The sequence below is a fragment of the Ceratosolen solmsi genome, unplaced genomic scaffold (assembly GCF_000503995.2).
Source record: "Ceratosolen solmsi marchali unplaced genomic scaffold, CerSol_1.0 scaffold63, whole genome shotgun sequence".
In the NCBI taxonomy this organism is placed as follows: Eukaryota; Metazoa; Arthropoda; class Insecta; order Hymenoptera; family Agaonidae; genus Ceratosolen; species Ceratosolen solmsi.
In genome coordinates, this window is record NW_011948437.1 from 325,082 (window position 1) to 347,581 (window position 22,500).

General features: G+C 27.9%; 4 protein-coding genes across 6 annotated transcripts in view; 1 reads left to right on the forward strand and 3 right to left on the reverse strand.

Moving 5' to 3' along the window:
- LOC105365181 (probable 4-coumarate--CoA ligase 2) overlaps positions 1 to 1,660 on the reverse strand; it is a 29,612-nt gene extending 27,952 nt beyond the window's left edge. For all 3 annotated transcript variants that reach the window (XM_011503278.1, XM_011503276.1, XM_011503277.1), the window contains exon 1: positions 541 to 1,660. The gene's annotated coding sequence lies outside the window, so the exon portion shown is untranslated. The remainder of the gene's footprint in view (positions 1 to 540) is intronic.
- A 555-nt stretch (positions 1,661 to 2,215) lies between these two features.
- Positions 2,216 to 9,128, reverse strand: LOC105365183 (ATP-binding cassette sub-family B member 10, mitochondrial). Its single transcript, XM_011503279.1, has 3 exons — positions 8,107 to 9,128; positions 6,777 to 7,885; positions 2,216 to 2,662 (listed from the first exon to the last, which is right to left on the reverse strand). Exons 1-3 carry the CDS (start codon positions 8,702 to 8,704, stop codon positions 2,402 to 2,404), a joined length of 1,968 nt encoding a protein of 655 aa, XP_011501581.1. The 5' UTR covers positions 8,705 to 9,128; the 3' UTR covers positions 2,216 to 2,401.
- A 5,114-nt stretch (positions 9,129 to 14,242) lies between these two features.
- On the reverse strand, positions 14,243 to 16,190 carry LOC105365266 (ankyrin-1-like). Its single transcript, XM_011503382.1, is given in 3 exon segments — positions 14,243 to 15,435; positions 15,438 to 16,090; positions 16,169 to 16,190. Coding segments are annotated over 3 exon segments (1,815 nt in total). The 3' UTR covers positions 14,243 to 14,295.
- Positions 16,191 to 20,218: 4,028 nt separating this feature from the next.
- The window catches only part of LOC105365268 (uncharacterized), a 4,101-nt gene continuing 1,819 nt past the window's right edge, over positions 20,219 to 22,500 (forward strand). Inside the window, exons 1-5 of the mRNA XM_011503383.1 lie at positions 20,219 to 20,444; positions 20,773 to 20,941; positions 21,026 to 21,231; positions 21,797 to 21,932; positions 22,015 to 22,142. Of these exons, the coding sequence (XP_011501685.1) occupies positions 20,219 to 20,444; positions 20,773 to 20,941; positions 21,026 to 21,231; positions 21,797 to 21,932; positions 22,015 to 22,142 (865 nt within the window). The remainder of the gene's footprint in view (positions 20,445 to 20,772; positions 20,942 to 21,025; positions 21,232 to 21,796; positions 21,933 to 22,014; positions 22,143 to 22,500) is intronic.

The window sequence follows — 22,500 nt, forward strand, 5'->3', positions numbered from 1 at the left end:
GAATGTGTTTTTGTTGATACATATATGTATGTATATATATTTGTATGTGTGTGTGGGTTTGTACTTGTGCGTACGTGTAAGCGTATGTGTGGGAGCGCGCGTACTTATATGTATATATACATATATATATATATATATATATATATATATAAATGCGTATATATATTTATATATAGATATTACTATATACTATATAGAATGTTTAAAAATCTTTCTTTTTGTTTGTCAAGTAAAAATGTTACAAAAATTGCCTTTCAAGCCACGTATGTATATATATATACATATATAGAAAGAGATAGAGAGGGAGAGGGTGGCACTGAGAGAGAGTGAGTGAGAGAGAGAGAGAGAGAGAGAGAGAGAGACTTGTAAGTGTATGAATTTTTCCTTTGTACGTGTGATCGTTTGCCTCGGTGTTTATAAGTGTAAATGGCATTGTCAGTATTTTATCTGCATTAGCACACGTGTAGGTGCACAATCCAAAATGTGTGAGTGTATATGATTTATGTTCGTAAGAAGCAGTGGCACCAATTCTTTCCGTACGTTGCACTTGTCGCGAATTATAAACAAAATGTCCGTGTGTACGAGCGCTGACGACCTCCCCGACGTGTCTAGTCCCGATGAGGCTTGGAGGCTGACTGAGAGAGAATGCAGCTCGTCGACCCGCTGCGTGCAACAGCGGCCAGTGAAAGTATGTGTTGGCGATAAAGTGTTGGCGAAAATTCGCAAGTCATCTCTCTTATATTGCGATCGCCCGACTGAGAACCCGTTTGTAATCGAGAAAAAACACTCGCCCGCTTCAGCTTTTCTCTCTCCCTTCCACCCACCCTCTCCTTCTCCCTCCCTCCTTCCCTCACTCACTTTGTCTATCCCTCCCTCGTCCTCCCCACCCGACCAACTCCCGCGCTCGGTCGTTCACGCTTCTTTGATAATACCGGGCTCGGTAAAAAAAGAAAAAGAAAGAAAAAGGGACATTATTAAAATTCAAGTTCAACGTGACACCAAAGCTCGACATTCGAAAAATCAAACAACCGAGGAAGTCCAAGTCCAATTGCGCTGTTATTATACGCGCGTGCGCACGTTCTAAATACATTTTCATATTTTCGTATTTTCATGCTCTCGCCGCGCTCTCTTCCTCAAATATCTACTAACACGACTAAAACCCCGTTGTCGCGAAACCGTTTAAAGTCCTAATCCTCTTTGGCGCTTGCCGAGCCACGAGGGGACGCGTCTCCAACCCCTTTCTACATCTATAAATGTGCGATTACGAATACACGCTTAAGATTTCGTGTAAGCGACCGGAGCTGCGCATACTTACGAATGCGGCGTATAGCTTCATTGTCGTACAAAGTGTTAAGCTAGCGACCAAGTACATCCGAGCCAGGAAAAATAAATAATGCACCAATTTGAGACATGCGCAATCAAAGGTATAAGCTTATTGGCTCTTGCAAATGCGCGTAATTTCAATATAGAATTTTAAAAGGTGTTTCTAAGGTGTTTAAAAGGTGGCCCTCAACAATGCCCAATAATATTTTAAGCCGCATCACTTCTTCTCGAGGAACAAAAAATTGTGACTTGTCCTTTATATTGTGACCAATAACATACTTATTTCAAATAATTTATCGATTGTACGAGACTTACTTTTTTAATCGGGACTTTACCTATAAAATAGTCGTTTAGCACAAACGTTCCACAGTAACAGATATTTTTCTAACGGTCATTAATATGCTCATATATTTAAAATGAAAATGAAAATGAAAAAATAAATCTTAATTCAAAGAACTAACGTGGCATTATAACATTTATTTTTTTAAACACCGCGTGGCGCGTATAATCGGCAATGTCGTTATATATATATAGTTAGAATTTAATATACGGATCACGTCATTGAAAGCCAAGAAGTTTAGATAGCCATCATGCATGCCTCAAATGGATCCGCTATCTATTATTTTTCCTGAATTTTGACTCTAGACACGAAAGGGCCCCCTCCCTCCATCTCGCTCTATCGTTCCCACTCTTCATATCATACCTGCGAGCCTCCACCCATTAAAACAAGGCATGGACGCCTATTTGCATATTTACTAGTCTTCTAATACTCTAATCATCGTTTACATTCGATACTTCTACAAAAGAGATGGATGGTGGTAGAAGTAATAGTGGTAGTAGCCGTCGTCGTCGTCGTCGTCGTCGTCGTCGTCGTCGTCGTCGTCGTCGTTGTCGTCACCGTCGCCGTCGCCATCGCCGCTGCATACATTATACGGGTTATTCTTTCCTATTTCCTTAACGAGCCGGGGGCGTGTCTCTGTTCGCTAACGATGTTGGAATTAAAAACAAGAGGCGAGTCTCTAGCACGAGTGCGCAGCCTCGTGCATCTTCGTACGATGATGCATTGGACGCGTAATGCTCAGGCGAACGTCTGGTGCTTGACGAGTTTCTTGAAGAGTCCGTTGGGCAAGGCCATGAGCTCGTCGTAGGCGCCGCTCTCACGGACACGACCGGCCTCCAGGGCCGCGATGATATCCGCGTTCCGGATGGTGCTCAATCTATGAGCGATCGTTAAAACGGTGCGGCCCTTTCTGGCTTGCTCCAGGGCTTCCTGCACGAGTTTCTCCGACTCCGCGTCCAAGGCACTCGTCGCCTCGTCCAATATTAGAATAGTCGGATTCTGAAATGAGGGAGTAATTATAATGTACTAATTGACAAACATACCGCGCCAAAAAAATCTTTATTTCATTTTATGCCTCTAACGCTCCTATTTACTTTTTTATTTAGCACGCGTTCTATATAATTGTGACTAGTCATTGCAAAGCAGCGTTTTTTTTTTTTTATCGTATTTCAAATGGAACGCACGATTCTTTCCTCAAGAACGGGATGATTTTTATTAATTTTTTGCGAATTTAATTAGAAATAACATTATAATCTTTGAAGCTTTCGATTCACCACATTAGAGCAATGTCGAATAAGGGTTAAGGGAATCATCGACACGAGCACTTTCCATTACCAATCTGTAAATTCAATGTTTACAGTATCATATACTTGTATGAAAAAAATATATATTTAATTTTTGAGCAAGAGATAGAATGCAATTCTTTTTATATTTTTAGCAGTTTATGTCATTTTTAATGGAAATCAAGTGAATTAAATTATAAAAGAATGTACTAGAAATACACACATAGAGAGAGAGAGAGAGAATATATATATATATATATATATATATATATATATATATGTATGAAGAAGCATAGTCAACCATAGGCCAATAGAGTAAACATTATTTATAAAAATGAAATCCTACGGCAACAAAAAGCACATGTTCAAATTGCTCAAAAGTTGTAGAGTACATTAAAATTCTTTACATTCCTAATTCGATACTGCATACATTAGTAGCGATAAATATTTATTATTATTCTATTGATAAGAATTTGTCAAAAAAAAAAAAAAAAAAAAAAAAAAAAAAAAAAAGCATTTTACACGTCAACAAATTATCTTTGTAACAGATTTGCAGCTTAAATATTAAATTGCTTGCTAAGCTAATTTATGGAAAGTTTATACATGATTTTGACGGAATAATTATGAATTGCAAATAAAATAAAATTTTGTAATGGTATAGATAATATTATTTATTAAAATAATATAAAAAAAAGAAAAGAAAAGAAAAATTAAAAAACCAAAACAAGGTTATTCTTGTTTAAAATATTTAAAACACAGTTTCTTAACGCTTTAAATCATGATATAAGAATATATCAGAAATAACACAAGGCTAATCATTTCAATAATTCAATAAAAATAGCAATAAACTTACTATTTTATAATATTTCTTATTACATTTTTAGTTCGATTTTTCCACAAACATTAACTTTTTCGTTTGTCATTGCTATATACGTTAAAATAAAATATTTTTTTAACTATTATGATTATTAACGTTGTTGTTGTACTACTAGCGTTTTTGCTTCTATTACAGTTGTCGTCGATGTTGTTGTTGTTATTGTTGTTGTTGCTGTTGTCGTCGTTGTTATTATTATTATTATTATTATTATTATTATTATTATTATTTTTTTTTTTATTATAAAAGTTTATAGCTTTTATTCTTTTTATTAATTTTATTTTAATATTTCATTGCCTATTGTACATAAGTCTTTAAAAAAAAACATCGTTATCATTTAGTTTCAAATAATATTTAAATTATAACTAACTCATTCAACGATTAAAAGATATGATTATGATTCTTAAGGTATTTCATATTTGAAAGATTATTAATTATATTATTTATTGTGATAGATTATTTTAGAATATTTTGTATAATATATTTTTTTTATCGATAAATATCAATAATAATTAAACCGAAATATTAATTATAAAGAACGCTGTAGAAATCTTATTTGCTTCGACAAATTTTATAAATAATTGAAGGATAACCGTTATATTGTATGCATAATTATTATTCTAAAAAAAACAAAATTATCTTCACAAATGCGAATTAACATTTCCTGTAAAACTCACAAACGATGATTATTTTCACTGAGATATATAACGAAATCTTTATTATTATACTATATGTATGTAGCCATAATATTTAAAATTTGAAATAAATATTAATTATTTTGTAAGTTGGATTTCTGCTGTAATTTTGTAAAAACCAACCCAATAATATTTATATATGCGTATTAAATTACTTCTCTAAGATAATAAATAATATTTAGCATATTAATTTACCCAAAGATTCATAATTGTAATACAATGATAGAAGAATTTTATGTCATTGTTTAGCTCAAACAAATGTTTACATCAATAATAAAAAATGATTGAATACAATGCAATAACTAGTTTAATCGATGTAAAATTGTTCTTAGATCGTATATCGATGAGTAATTGATTTTTCTGAGAAAGTTCACTAAAGCTATGTAACAGCAATAAATATAAAATTGATAAGATAAATGTAGCCTTAGTAATAAGGAAGACTGGTAAACGCTTGATCATTGGCTCTTACGTTTACGGTGGCAGAACGTTAAAATTGTCTTCTTTGTATTAAGGCATAAAATTTTAATTTAAACTTCCAAATCATAGTATACTTGCCTCAGAATAAATAAAAGTCTAGCGCATAGAATAATATATTAATTATAACTTCACACGTGCGCAACAGCGAACGCACTTACCTATGCACACGTACCGCACACATATGTTCCTCCTATGTGTTTATGCTTATATATGAATTAATCATGATAGAGAATAATGAAAAAGATGTTATATAAGAAGTCACGGAAACAAAAAAATAAAAAAATTTAGTTTTATCTTCTCTCTACTACGTAAATATATTTATAATTTTGTAATATTATATTAAGTATTAAAATATAATACCGGATTATAATAGTTACAACAAAATGTGTAATATTACGATGATAATACAAAGTATGCATATGCCACGGAAATAAATATTTTAGCACGAATGGCATTGTTATCAATATAGCATCAATAATATTATTATATTAAAATTTAAAACTAAATATTTGTGATGACATAAGACATAATAACAAAAAAGTATATCGCAACTTAACAATTGACCGAATAAACTTGTAATAAAATATTGCAAATAAATAAATATTATTCTAGATTTTAAAGAGGCATTTAAATGATAAATGATATGTTATCGGTGAATATTTAATATAATTTTTTATGCAAAGTAACACTTACGCCAAAGACCAAATGCAAGAAGAAATTATGGCTTTTAACATCGGATGCTGGTCTAATTTGATAATGTGCAAAATTAAATCATAACTGTTAAGCAGATAAGTCGTCGGAAGAGGATTGCGCGAAATTTTTCAAAAATATGGCAATAGATCATCCCAGAAGAATATTTAAAAATTATATAACTATATCGACCAAATGGCAATATAATCGCTTTTCTGTTGCATTTCTCTGCATAAGTTACTGCTGATATTATATAATACAATAATATAATAAATAATAGTTATACCATTTCGTTAATTTTCATTTTATTTACAAATTCATAATATTCTTTATATTTATAAAGAATTTATTTGATATTAATGTTAATGTACGTTCGGATTAATGCAAAATTCAAGATTAAATCTAACCGTACATATTGTAATTATAAATATAATTTCTTTTAACTTTTTTATATGCATAATTGTAAGCTTATAAGTGTAATTATTAAAATAAAATAAATAATACGGTCTTTTACTAAAAAATCGATTAATGCGTGCAATAACGTTTTGGTAAAACCTCATGATTAATCAATATTTCATAACATAAGTTTTATAAGCTTATTTCTTTAATTCTGCAATAGCTTATTTGAATTGAATTTTGACATTGGTTTCAACAAGTTTGTTTATTGTTTACGCTTTATGGAGCATAAAAACAAAATTTAGAAAACAAATTTCTAGTACGTATTTATTTTTATAGTTAAGATCTCATAATAAAGCGATAGGCATGCTATATAAAAATATTTTATTTCTCTTAAAATGTATTACTATGAACATTTATTATATTTTAAAACTTTGTATTTTTTAAAAATTCTCACATAAGAATACTTCATATTTTCACAATATATATATGTATTAAATTAACTAGGATGAATTAATAAATAATGCATTTTTTTTACTTTAATCAATTTCTTTACATTAATTTCTAATATGATCATAATAGTAATATTAAATTTGATTTTTTCTTTTAACCGTACAAACGATATATTAATCGAATAAAATATTTTTAATAATTTCTCAAAAATGTGCAAAGTGTAAAATAAATTTATTTATAAATACCTTAATGAGAGCTCTTGCAATAGCGACTCTTTGACGTTGTCCTCCACTTAAAGTGATTCCTCGTTCCCCTACATATGTTTCAAGTCCATCAGCCATTTTTCTTACAAATTCTAATATGTTTGCTTGCTTAGCTGCTTGTATTATATCTTCATCAGATGCATTTTCATTTCCATAAGTTATATTCTCCTTTATTGTTCCATTAAAAAGTATGGGCTCTTGGGAGACAAAGCCAATTTGTGACTTTACCCAGCAAGAGTCCAATTCTTTTAAATCATAACCATCTAATAAAATACAACCAGTACTAGGATCATATAATCTAAGTAATAAGGCCGCTAACGTAGACTTTCCAGATCCTGATGGACCAACTACAGCTGTAACTGAATTCTTTGGAATATGCAAATTAAATTCCTTCAATATTAATGAATCGGTTCTTGTCGGATATGTAAAATTAATATTCCTAAAAGTAATTTCACCAGATAGTTTTTCATTTAAAATTTGTCCACCATATATGGGTATACCAGGTTGACGGTCAATTAATTCAAATAATCTTGTACTTGCTCCCAGCGCTTTATATAATTCAGAGTAAAAACTTGTTAGACCACCCATAGAAATTCCTACATAGGCGGCATACAGTAGAAAAGCACTAAGATTGCCAAAGGTTATTGCAGAATTAGAGAGCATAGTGTTTCCATAATAAATAACTGATAGAACTATTGCATTCCCAGATAATCCAGTCATACCAAAAAATATTCCTCTATAAAAACTTTCTTTATAACATAATTCTAATAAGTTTCTTAATTTTGTACCGTATAATTCAATTTCGTTTAATTCTTTTGCAAAAGCCTTAACAGTTCTTATATTACTGATTTTTTCTTCAGCCGTTGTATTTAATGCAGCTAAACTATTTTGTACATCTTTTGAAATATTTTTAACAAACCTACCATAAATAATTCCCATTAATGTAACTGGGGGGACAATTAGTAAACTAACTAAAGCCAATTGTGAAGAGACATAAAACATCATTGAGATTCCAGTTGTTGTCATAATTGCTGATCTTAGTCCATCCGATATGTTACTCGTAATAGCAGAGCTGACCAACTGGGCATCACCTAGAAGTAAAATTCAATTACAATCTCTTGTAATTATTTTTAATCGCATTGTCAAATTGTTACTTATATATTTATCATCAATATTTATAAATATTTGTTATTGATACATTGACTTTGATCAAATTAAATATATTTAATTGATTTGAATTACTTAAAAATAATATAAATCATCAAATTGAATGTGAACTAGGCTAAATTCAAACAACGTATTGTTTTAATACCTGACAATCTTCCCACAAGTTCGCCGGTACTAACTTTATCGAACATTGCTGTTTCCTGGCTCAAAATAGCCGTATATACTTTTTTTCTTAATGTTTGTGTGATTTTGTGTCCTGCTGTTGACATTAAATAGACACGTGCAAAATTACATAATCCACCAAATATAAATATCCCAAGGAGAATAAGTGATACATTGTTTAGATTGTCTCTTGTTTTTTGCTGGTCGTTTGTATAAATTATATCAATGATTTTACCAAGGCAAAATGGTACCAACATGGTTACCGTGGATGATAAGATTAAAAATGTTACGGCACCAAGGAGTCGCCACTTTTCCGGTGCTGCCAAAAGAAACAGTCTACGAAACTCATTGTTTTTCACCCGTTGAATGCTATTGATCTGTTTAGTAGACTCTATAACTTTCGTTTTGAGACGATCGGTTGAAAATCTCTTTAGATGTTTTAGATTTATAAACTTTCTTCTTGATAGTTGCGTAGATTTTATAATATAGGTATGAATATAAAACCGTTCAAATGTATTAAAACTTTGAGTTTTTAAATTAAGGATCATCCTTGTACTAATAAATCTGCAGAGAAGAGTCATCTTTAATTTTATCTCGTTTACTTAAAAATTTTAACAATAAAAAATATATTCAACAACATAACAATTATAGAAACAAATCACTTTTGTACATTTAACTAGCTTAGAGAAAAATATGGCTATTGCGCACTTATACTATTCATTTTCTGAAATGACATAGTCATCTAATTGTCGACATTGATGCGGATATTTTTTGTGCAGCATAATTTAGCCTCAATATAGTTCGCGGCTAACTGTGATCTGCGACTGCGTAACATAAATCGTAAAAAAACATTGTATTGTATTTACTCTTAATTCATGTTGCACTGTTTTTATAATTTTACATTTTTGAAAATTCTACGTTTTATGCCTTAGGACTATGGACTATCTATCGTCTGCTGTATTGATTTCAATTTTTCAATACAGAATCATCAGATGATCACATTTTATAGTCTTAATAACTGGCGGGCAATGGAATCTTAATTTCACTCATCTTCAATTCAATTGGCTCATCCATCGAATATTCATTACCTGTTTCATAAATTATTTAGTAAATTATATTGCTTCGAATGAACATAAAATTTATCCATTTTATGTCATTTATCAATTTAAATTTTGCAAATTTATTATGTTTAGGCCTTTACCATTCCATCATTATCTAACATTTATAGTTAAAAAATTTTAATTTCATAAGAGCTAGTAGATTGGTGTTTTTTTTTTTTTTTTTTTTTAAACATAAATTTTCATTTAAATATGCCTAAAATTACAAGAACCTTGTAGTAAGAAAGTGTATTTAACAAATAAATTGACAATTGTTTTTAGTGAAAATCCACGCGTGCGTACAAATTAAGCGCGTTATTTAAAAATATCTTTACGGTATTAACGAATAAACATTATTTCGAAAAAGTATATTATTTCATAACAATTATTTGGGAATTTATTAAAAAGAATAGCAATATTAAGCGTTTATTTTATAACGAGGTAAAAGCTAAATTCATATTATTATAAATAAATATATTGAAAATTTATTATACAAATTTATTTAAACGAATCTTTATTGCTAAAATCTATTAAAACTACTTTTAAATTAATCGAAAACAACAATTTTTTTGTAAAAGTATGTAATTTTTTCTACTTTTATTGTAATTATGCATGATGTATTTGTCTATAATTATACATTTATTGTTAGTTAAAGTTTCCGAAAAATATTTTTTTATTCAGTGACTTAAGTGAAAGTATAATTTTTTCACGTTTGTTTACGCACACATATCAATAATATGATTATTATATTATTATATTTCGATAAGATTTTTTTATATCATAAATGACTCGTCGATGACAATGGATTACATTATCAATATTCAAAGTACATAAGTAGTTTTTGAAAAATGTATATTATACATTGAGAGAGAAAAAAAAGTGGAGAGAAAGATACTTGATTGTAATTTGATATAATAGTGTTGTAACGATCGTATACCGTTTAGCATGTTAAAAATAATTTAATCATGGAATATAATAAAATTCTACAAATTTATCTACTTTCTATTATTTTAACTAGAGCGTATAATATAGAGAAAAATTATATATACAGGGTTCGGGCGTGTAATAGAATAGAAATTTGTGAATTCAAATAAGAATAAATATATACAATTACACACAATTACACATAGACTTATCAATACAAAAACAGTAAACATTTTCACCTAACATATATCCGAATTTAGCATCTTCATTTTATACTTTATTCATTTATGTGATTTTTAACTTGTGTTAATTAATTCATCTTACGTGTTACTTAAAAGAAGTATTTTTATGAGATTAAAGAGTATAAGTAGTTACTCATTCTTTTTTATTTCTACGAACTAAATAAAGTAATTATACGATTGTCAATTGTAAATCGCTATCGCGCAATCTCTGCCTCTTGCTGTTTTAGCATCATTTTATTTATATACAATTGGTTTTATCATATTAATATTACATGAGAATTAATAATTGCTAATTAAACAAAAAAGTTGATGGGATATTTGAAAGAAAATTTTATTTGAGTAAATGCTTAGGTTAAAAAAATATGATTAAATTAATATTAGGCAAAATTAAGTGAAATATGAATTTGTTACTCTAAATTAAAACTTTTTTATTGAAATTATTATATATTTTTATATCCAAAACATACATCATAATTTTGATGCGCTTGATAAATTTGATAACATATGGATCATAATATGTCAATATGATAACATTTTTCAAATTATATCATAAAGTTTTAATTTTTCACTAAAAAGATTGTCGTTTCTTAGTATCAGGATACAATCTTTTGAAGAGAAATTATAAAAATAATTAAAATCCAAACTTAAAAGATAAATAACATAATATACAGTTATCCAATTGTTAATAATAATTATATAAAACAAATACTATAATTGAAATTCGAACAACCTTTCTTTGTAATTATTTTTTTATGCACATTTACATTATACAAAATGCACTATACATTACAAATAGACATTATTCGATTATACAGTGAAACCTAATTATACTATATATAATAAAAACAGTTTTTCAATAATTTTGACTGTTTCATTATTTTGAAATATTTAACTATTAAAAACTATTAATTAAAATACTGATAATGATGTGATATTCATCTGGGAAGTCATTTTATATTTTTTTGAGAAAAACTTACAGTTGTTTTAGCGCAGGAAAGCATAACGAATATTTTTAACACTTTCTTTCAACGTAGAACTCCATAATTATGATTATATTGTTTATATATATATATATATATATATGTATTTATAAGATAACGTGGAATTAATAAAATGTTTTATTATTATAGAAAAATTTTTAAATAATTAAATTCAAATTAATATATATAAATTTTGACATACAGGAAATTTGGCAATTAAAATAATTATCTTTTTATGAAATTTTTGATCCTTTTTGTAGCTAAGTTAAGAATTTTACACGTTTTCCCTTTCAACTAGTGTGAAATATTTATAAAATCAAAACGAAATACTATAATAAACTGAATATTGTATCAATATATAAATTAATAATAAAATAATTTGAACATAATTTTTTTACAAAATTATTAATATAAGATTATTGTCAATTGCAGCTTAAAACAATGTTACAATTTACTTTTGCAATATGAAATTCTAAACAGTTAAGTATTATAAATAATATTATCATTATTATATTAAAATTACATAATACTATTCTAATATTTCAAATAATATATTAAGCTCTTCTATAGTCCAAGTATTAGTAAATATATTTATATATTATTAGCTTTTGAATAAATCATTTTTTCTATTCTACTTGGCTATGTTTGCGATTAACTATACACAAAAAAGCACAATAATAGCGATCAAATGAGTATACGTAATCAGAATCAGTTGAATCGTAGATGATTGTTTTTTTGTTAAAAAAAAAAAATTATCTTACGATGAATTTTATATACAATATGTTAAAGTTTGTGACAATCATTAGTTTCAAGACATCATTTATGAAAAAAAGGTTTCCTAAATTTACAACATATAAGATTCTTTTTTAACAATATCTGTGATCTTGTAATTTTGACTTGGATATATAATAATTCCTTTTAATCGATTGATAAATATATTTTCTAATTCTTGCTCCTATAAATAATAATTTAGTAATCTATACCCCCCCCCCCACCGCATGCGCGTACACGCACGCACGCATAGATATATACATATATATCTTCATTACATAAAATATATTCAGATATTCGCAATGAAAAATGTTAATATTTTACTATTTATTTAAAAAATATTGTTGTTGACCAGAAATTAATTGGCCTATAGTAAAATAATTTTATTTGTTGATTTTTGGAAATAAATATCTGTTTGTAGATAATGACCAATAATTCATATTTTTATTTTACAAATAATATAGCAGTAACATTACTCATAGACGATCTTGTTACAAATTATCAAAGAAATTGTTCGTGTAATGTAAACTATTAATTATATAAACTGTAAATTCCGAGTAATTTTAATTTTAATTTTTTATAGTTCATCGCTCGAACTTTAACTATATTATTTGTAAAAAAAAAAACTATTATTTTCACAGTAAAATGCATGATAGTTTGTTAGAATTACTATGAAAAAAGTACCAAATAAAATGAAGTAAATTCATTTTTCAATCTCTAAAGCAACATATGAAAATAATAATTTGAAACAATATCATTTCATGAAAGATTTGATTTATTTTGAGAATTATTTTTTATAAGTGTCTGATAATATATATATATATATATATATATATATATATATATATATAGAAAATGTATCGATCCATTATTTCATAAAAATAATAAAATCTATCTTTTATTTTAATTTATTGATTTTCTACCAATTTTTAAAGTTTTATAAATATACATGATAAGTAGTAAATATTGAGACTGTAAAAGATAGGATTTAATAATCGTAATATAATGTGAAATAATGTTGAAACAAAGCTTAAATAAATAATCTTTATATCATATGGTAAAATAATATTTAAAATATATTTAATATCTCTCATATAATTTCTAAAAAATTATAAATTTAAAAATTATAAATTTAAGCACGTTTATAAAATTGTATTTATGTATTGTTAATAAAAAATTGTTAATAAATTAAATTTTTTTTAATAATTGTATTTGTATATGATTTTATTTTACAAAATTCAAATGTAAACTCATTTTTCTGATTATATACTAAACATACATTTATTTTAATTTATTACAATCAAATTCACAAGATAATTTATCGAAGCATATTTTTTTTTTTTTTTTTTTTTTTTTTTTTTTTTTTTTTGTTATCGTATATCGGATTATAAATATTATTCGGATAATATTTAATAATATGTAAACGAATCTACAATTTTATTAAAAAATTTTTTATTTTTAATTTGAAAAACGTAAATATCTAATGAATTTAAAGGGATTAGATGTACAGGAAAATGAACAACACTAGCTTCAATGTATAAAATTTTATTATTAACTTTGTAAAATATTTCCTTTTTGAAACAGCAAAGTTCTTAAAATTTAAAAAGTTATAATTTTAAATATCGTAACAAGCGAAAAATAATTTTAACAGTACTTATATACAATTATACATTATACAAGAAACACAATTCCATTACTAGAATATATTATAAGTATTTATCGATGTCCAAAAAAATATTATATCATAATCATTTTTATCACAATAATTATCACACTTACTTTTAACATTACAATATATATTTTAGTCCTTACATTTTATACTTTTCTGTACGATTTACATAATACATCACGTTTTATCATTAAATACGCTTGTGGCTGCTGCAATAGGAACAGTTTTCACAATCATATCAATATCATTAAAGTATCTATTGCTAAACATAAAACTTAATGCACTTAAGACTATCAGAAATCTGAGCTTATATTAATTATATTATAGAAATTTCAATTTTATCTATTTATAATGTTGCTATCTGTTCATTTAATATATGTATATATTCGTGATATGTAAAGTTATTTAATTAATTATGTTTCGGTATGTGTATGTTGCGGGCAACATATCATGTATGGGAAAAGCCAATTTTTCATCGTCTTTTAACATTTAAATAGCCGTGGATAAGCATACATTCCATAAATCTTCGTTACTTAAGAAATTAGAAATTTTTTCATGGCATAGATCAGGTAGTGTTGTTCTGTATAACATTCTAAGGGAATCATTGGTTAATTTCAAAACTAATCTACGAATTATGATCTTTGTAAAATATCCTTTTATAATACCTCTGTAGTGATAAAAATTTTTATGAAAATTTCTGGACAATAAGATTTCTTTGTAATTACTATTTTTCAAATTATATTTTTCCGGTTGACTGCATAAAATATCTGAGATAGATTTATTATTATTAAACATAACTATTTTCATTCTGTTCGCTTCATTTATATAATTATTGAATTTCTCATTATATAAGTCGAGCCATCTATGTATTTTTTGACCCCTAAGGCTACTCTCGATATCTTTGTTTATGTATATATTACTACTTTTGATTTTGGTAATATATTTAAAGATCTGAAAGTCGAATATTTCGGCGAACGATTCTGTGAGTGACAGTTTATTAAATGTATTTAGAATATTATCATTAGTGCCGAGTTCAAGAAGATTTTCCAATATGCAGGGAGCGTTTCTGACGTTTATATCGCCGTAACGGCAATTAACATTATTGCAAACGACAAACCTTAATAATGTCATTTTGTCTGCTCGACTGAAATGCAAACCCTTGCTCAATAGAGCATTAATGATAGACAATAAATTGTCCGTAGCTTCGAAGCAAGGCAATATATTTGGATAATAAAAATAATTTTCATCATTATGAATCAGTTTTATGCTGGTGATGTCTGCATTGTGTTTTAAAAGTATTTTGACGACCTCGGCGCTCAATAAGCGGACAGCAATATCCAGTGGGGTTTCATTTAATTTATTGATTGCATTAACATTGGCTCCGTGTTTTAAACTTAATTTCACGATTTCACTAATTTCTCTGTCGTCGAAATATGGCAGCATATATTTCTGACATCGCCGGGATAATTGTAAACTTCTAATTGTATAATGTAAAATACTGTCGTCGTAGAGATTTTGTATGCCAGGGTCTGCCTTATGGTACAAAAGATATTTGAATATTTGCTTTTGTTTCTTTGCAAGTAGCTGTATTATAAGGCGTTTTTTTTCACTATTGTATTCATAATTTCTAAGTAGTCTTTAAAAATATACATCATCGGCGTATTGCCGTCGTTATCTCTAGCATTCACGTTAGCATTGTATTCCATTAAGTGTTTGAGAATCTTTAGCTTAATATTCTTATGGGAAATGGCTTTCGTGGAATTATAATTCAACCGATGATACTTGTGAAAATTATTAAACGATGAAACGAGATCGTTGGTTTCTTCAGAAATATTACAAATAAAGTGTAACGGCGTCCTACCCAACGAATCTGCAGCATTAACATCAGCTCCATTTTTTAACAGTAACTTAATGATTTCTAATTTTGAATATTTAATAGCAAAATGTAGCGGAGTGAAGTTATTGTGAACATCGCATGTGCTCGAATAAACCCGAATGTTTAAATCAACGCCATTTTTTATAAAATCTTCAACGACTTTTAAATTACCCGTACCGCAGGCAACATGACAATGTGATAGGCCGTCTTTATCGGTATAGTTAATATTTTTTTTACAATTCGAAAAGAGTAAATTTATAGCGTCCAAATAGTTGTTTTTGAAAGCTAAATGAATAGGAGTTTCATTATAGTCATTTAATGGCTCGATTTTAGCTCCATCGAATAATAGAAGATTCAGGTCGAAATAAGATTTATTTCGAATAACTTCTTCAAACACTCGGTTTATTTCTGCGCTATTTGGATAATAATTATCCACTTCTTCAAATATTTTGTCTTTATTTACTTTATTCATGCCATATAAGTAACTCAATGCAAGACGTCTCTCCATTTTCCTTACTAAAACCCTTTGATGTACAATCTAGAAAAAAAAAAAAAAAAAAAAAGAGTATCAAATATATTCACAAACGTGAAACGTGTTAGATTTACATATTCGAAAATTTTGTTTTCAAAATCAACATCGATATCATTACTTTTATTCTTCAAAAGTTACGACAATGGATTTTTAATAGTTTACACTATATTTCCAAACATTTTAATAATCCATTAATTATAATTTAGCATACATTGAATGAATTTTATCTAAAATGTGTTATACAAGAATTATATAAATATGTGCGAAAGACAGAGGTTATATAAAGCTTATTATAACAACTTAAGTCAATTAAATCAATAATTCTTATTTATGTATAATAGAAAACAGTTTTACACGTTTTCTATGCTTTTGATTTATAATTTGTGAATGTATATAATTATATGTACATATTAATCCCTCGTATCAAAGAAATTTAAATAATCCATGAGCTATAATATCATTAAATTAATAATAATTATAACGGGAATGATATATAGGTAATTTAGAAGTATTATCGTGTGCGTATATTTTAAAATTTTTTTATTTTAGACTGGAATATTTTAATGTTGTGTTGTTCTTACATAACCTAAAAATTTTGCATGTTTTCGCTTTAAATGATGTCTTAATGCAAATATGACTTACTTGATAGTAAGCCAGAATCTTCGTTTAAAAAATTTTAATTACAAATTATTATTTAAAGATTAAATTGACTTTAGTATATTTTTAAATATCACCCATTTATAATGAATAAAATGTTTCTTTTATAATGTAATTTTTTTTATTTTTTTTTTTTTTTTTTTTTTTTTTTTTGAATGTTTATATTTGTACGTTCGTTGTTTTGAATAAATTATTTCGTTAAGTTCAATATACAATGACATAATTAGTACGATATATAGTTATACGACGTTAAAAGAAATTGGTTGACAGATTAAGGACAACTGATTTAAAGATGAAGAAAACTAGTGACCAAACGAAATTATTCAAAAAATATTTCTTTACGCAGTTTAATCTGAATTAGAATTTCAAAGATGTAAAAAGAATAAGAAAATTATTAAAGAGTCAATATAATAATAAATACAACATTGTAAACAACAGCAATTGAGAAGCAATATTACTTAATAATGTTACTTATTCGTTTCATTCTATTTTTAAGCCTTACCGACCTTTAATTTTATTCGGATAACATTTATCGATTAATATTCTTGTTAAAAATTATCAACGCTCAATAACATTTCTAGTTTAAACTATTCAATATACGTATTTATACGCACCAAATAAAAACTATTAATGTGAAGCGAAGAAACGAAAGAGAGTACTAAGCTTTATATCGAACGATTCTTCACATGTCATACATATTGATCTTTTTCAATGACAGATGCAATGCAGTTATACGCGCGTATTTTGATTAGTTTATAAAAAAAGTAATAGTAATTTGCAATCGATATCATGTAGTATAGTAAAAATTAAAATATATACGTATATATGTGTGTACATGCATATGTGTAGATATTCGTTATTGAGCTCGAATAAAGAAAGGATTTTCATTGATCTTAATGCAATACCAATCGTATAATTATGCTATATATGTATTATTATATATAATTTATTTTTAATATTTTTTAATATAAATATGATTTTACAATATTTAAACAATGCTGTTATATAATGTGATGAAGGATCGTCTTTTGCAGTAGATCAACGCGCGCGAAAACATATATAACGGATGGTAAAATCGTAAAGGATGTATTAACAAATTTTAATTTAATGATTTTCATAATTTTATATTTTATTAGCTCATTAATAATATGTTGACATGTTAAATGTAATATGGAAAATGTTAATTTTAATGTCTTCATTGATATATTTCGAACAAAAATATATTTACAAAGTCGACGTATATTGAGGAGACTAAAATTCGAGATTATTAGAAAATAATGTGCATCGTAAATTCGTCTTTAAGAAATCTAAATGATTAAACACCAATGATATATTTACTCGTGAATATATTCGTGGACAGAGAGCATAGATACGCCAACAAAATTTCTTTACAATTAATCGAACGTATTGGCAATAAATTTATCGGGCGTTGTCTGCGACAAATGGCTTATCTTCGTCAAGAAAATTTATTCATTCATTTGATTTCGTGAATTAAATAAAACTTATTTTACAAAGCTTCGCATCATATGCAAAAGTCTATATGTTTTTGGATGTAAATTGTTGCAATCAAGGCCTATTCTTTTTTCTTTTTTTTTTGACTTTACATTAATTTATTATAGGAGCGAATGAAAACATAAATAAATACATAAATAACATTGGGTTTATTAAAATTCGCTAATCTATTAGTATTATATATAATCGCAATTTCCTATTATGAAGCTTAGATAAAATAATCGAGTATTTACTTTCCTTTTGGGATGTCTTATTGACAATATGAATAACGACAAACGCGTACTTATTTGTCGCGAGGAGAAAATAATTTTTATACCCTCCGATGTAATTGAAATTACGGTGCAACAAGTTCTTCTCTCGGTTTACTTGGACTTTTTACGCTTTTATGACTTTTTGTTTTTCTCCTAGTGGAACAATACTGGTCGCTCGTCATAGCTAATTACCTACCACCAACTTTCCCCCAATTCTCCTCTCCATTTTCCATAATCATGTGCCTGAAAAATAAAGTAAAAAAAAAAATAATAATATAATAAAAGTAACGCGAAACGTAGGCTTTACGCTCGCTTAAACATAACTTGACTATTTGAAGAAACCTCAAGAATTCTTGCATTACAGTTTGCAAGAGTTTGTTGTTCAAGCGAGTGCACACATGTATTTTAATAAAATTACATTAACAGCTTTTCTACTGAAACCAAGTGTCTAGATTGACGTTATTTTTTCTGTTTTATATTCGCACCCTTATCATACAAAATAGTTGCCGTAATTTTTTAATATCTATGTGATAAAATTTACGTGATTTGGTATTTTCCGATATATTCTGCATTAAAAAAAATTGACATTCACAGTTGGCCTACACTTTAAACGTGTTATTATAATATATTTCAAAACATAATTCTAATTCGTCAAAGATCGAATATACCAAGGATCAATCAATGTAAGAAGTACATTACATTAAAAACATTATATCTCTAATTTCTATACTTGAAAGTAATTAATATACTTTATATTTATTTGTGAAGGATTTTGCAAACTGATGATATTTAAAAAAAGTAAAAAAAAAAAAAAACAATTTTAATGCGATGAAGAATGCTAAGACTTTCGAATACTTATTATCGAACAATTATTTTGGAACTTTCAATTTAACATTATCTTTAGTTAAACATTGGATTCTTCTAAATTAATAAGATATTTTTAGAAATCTTTATAGCTTGCTAAAGTATTTAGTTTTAGTATTTATTCTTTCACCATAGGCATAAAGTATCGAAAATATTGAAAATATGTTTTATCAATTCAGTGTATCATTATATACTGTAATCTTGTAAATGTTTCGTTGTTTTTTTTTCTTTTTCTTTTATATTATGCTGCCCTATGAGAAAACTTACTAATGTTAGCGTGTATTTATACATATTAGGTAAGTAAATAAATCAATGTATAGGAGCGCACAAAGCGTATGCACATATCGATAAACTAGCTAGGATACATATATATATATATATATATATATATATATATATATATATATATATATATAAAGAAAAAAGAGGGACGAGGTAATATTATATTTCCATGCCGCGGATACAAATTCCGACTGTGAAATTATAATCTTATCAGATACCTTAGCACAACAATAATTGTATTTTATTTAATAGATTGCTCTAATGAAAGCGTAACGTCAATATAATTGCCTGTAATCGCTTGCTATTGAAAGAATTATTGTCAACCGTAATTTCGAAAAGTGTACGGTCCTCTTCCAGTAGCCTAGATAATGCATTGGAATCCTCGCTCAAATCTTAAAAATATGTTTAATGTGTGTTTTCTTAATTAAAGCTGCAACAATGCTGTCGCGCGCATTCTTACTCCTGGTGTTATGGTCGACGATACATGCGGAGCGACAGTCGGATAGGGATCGAAACCGACACGGACGTCTACCCGATAGCCAAAAATTCTTTTGGCAAACGAGCGATAAGCGGATACCCTACGAGTCGAAAAATGTCCAGCAGCCGTCTCGTAGTAAAGTCACGCCGAGTCTGCCGGAACGAAGTCCTAATCGCGACCAACGACGTGAGTGACCATCATTCATTAAGTACGGCAATTACCGTGGAATCGTTCGAATTATAAACGAACTGGTGCGCTTTAGCTCTTACGAGCATTTTCTTCCATAAATCCGAAGCATTATTTTCCTTTCTTTGTTCTTCAACGATCTTTGAGAATGCTATTAAATCGAAATAATTCCATTAATGTGTGCCATCGCCGCTATGATTTCTTAAAAGGTCTTTCTGCAAAACAGCTGCAGTATTATATTGCTCGGCTATTTAAATTCGGGATTAAAAGAAGTATCGATGCCTCGATACACATCACGCAATCAATAAATGACATTTCTAAGCTTAAGATTGGAACGCCAGTGTCTCTGTCAATATCAACGGTCTCTTCGATATTACGGTTAAACCAAAAATTGAAGTATCAGAGCTTTACAATCACGTGCTTATGGCGAGCACCTGTATTTTCAATAATATCACAACAAAACTTCCCCATCATATAGCAATATTAGATAACGTGAGGTAATCGTCGTAAATCCTGATAATTGAAATGCCCAAATCCGCAATTCCTTGAAAATCGCATCGAACGTGTCCTGAATCGTGCAGATACGTAATAAGTCATCCCTGCATTAGCTACATAGCCGATGTCTGTGTCGTAGTGCTCTCGCTGTTTACTCTGGTGCGCTTTGAGAATAACGTGTGCATGGGTGTGTCCGGTGAGAACGGTACCTGCATAAGCCCGGCGGAGTGTGCCCAACGTGGTGGACTGTCTAGCGGCATCTGTGCCAGCGGTTATGGAGTCTGCTGCATTGGTAATACTCATTACCCGATACCTAATACGAGATCGAATAAGCGAATGAATAATTGACGACAGGTTATTTTGTATGGTTTTGTTTTGTATTGTTTTTTGTTTTTTGTTTTTTTGTTCTTCTTTTTATTTGCACTATTAGGCGTAAAAGACCGTATAGTTTGCCAAAGCTTTGGTCAAGTGCCACTGCTCCACTATACTTATTACGCGCACTCTTTTCTGCTTATGCCAATGATATTCGATAAATTTTTCAATGACTTTCAAATTAGCAATCTTTATTCTCATATGATGATATAATATATATGTTATAAAGTGGTTAAGAAAAATTAATTATCGATATTATTGAATTTTTCAATTTATTTAAATATAATTACATTTTTTATTTTATCTTTACATAATAATAATAATATTAATAATAATAATAATAATAATAATAATAATAATAATAATAATAATATATTTATTATTCTCTTATAAATCATAAGATATAATATGCAATTGAATTTGTATAATATTATATTTACATTAAGTAAAATGAAAATTGACTCGCATTTGGAAATTGAATATAGTCACTGTAAGCTGTGGGCAATCGACATTCGACAATAATACATATTTTGTAAATCCAAGCTACCCGTCGACTTTTGATGGGACTGATTCCTGCCAACTAACTATTATCAAATCTCACTCGGATATTTGCCAATTCAGGTAATATCTCTCGTTCTTACCGATCAATTATAAAATAAGCACGTAGACAAGTCGCTGCCACATTATTAGCATTTACGTTTAGATTGGATTTCGTTCAATTTAACGTAAAGGGGCCAGAAACGTTAAATAATTTGTGCACCTATGATCAGTTCATTGTATCGGGCGGAAATCCAATATCGCCGATTTGCGGCAATAATAATGGAAATCACAGTGAGTAAATTTTAAACTGTAAGAGCCAAAAGAAATTTGAATGGTAATTCTTGCTTTAAACCAAAATATTTTGTAAAATATGCAAAATAATAACAATGGTAAATACTAAAGAATTATTTTTTTCACTTCAAGTTTGACGAATGAGAAATGCATTAATGCATATGTGTATTTACAAAAATATCAATCATGTATAATAAAAACTTAAATCTCGAGATAGTATTATTAATATCAAAACATTATTTAAGATTCATTCAAATCACAATCGCCATGAATTCAATATGGAATTATTTAAATAAAATTTTTAATAATAATATGCAAAATTTGACTGTTAAAGTATATTAATAATTGTGCAACATTT

What these genes read in the sequence shown, in the direction of transcription:
- LOC105365183 (XM_011503279.1), bottom strand. Translation starts at nt 8,704, where the DNA reads ATGACTCTTCTCTGCAGATTTATTAGTACAAGGATGATCCTTAATTTA. An exon ending in ACTTGTGGGAAGATTGTCAG is followed by an intron (nt 7,886 to 8,106) that starts GTATTAAAACAA and finishes TTTTACTTCTAG; the next exon opens with GTGATGCCCAGTTGGTCAGC. An exon ending in TTGCAAGAGCTCTCATTAAG is followed by an intron (nt 2,663 to 6,776) that starts GTATTTATAAAT and finishes CCCTCATTTCAG; the next exon opens with AATCCGACTATTCTAATATT.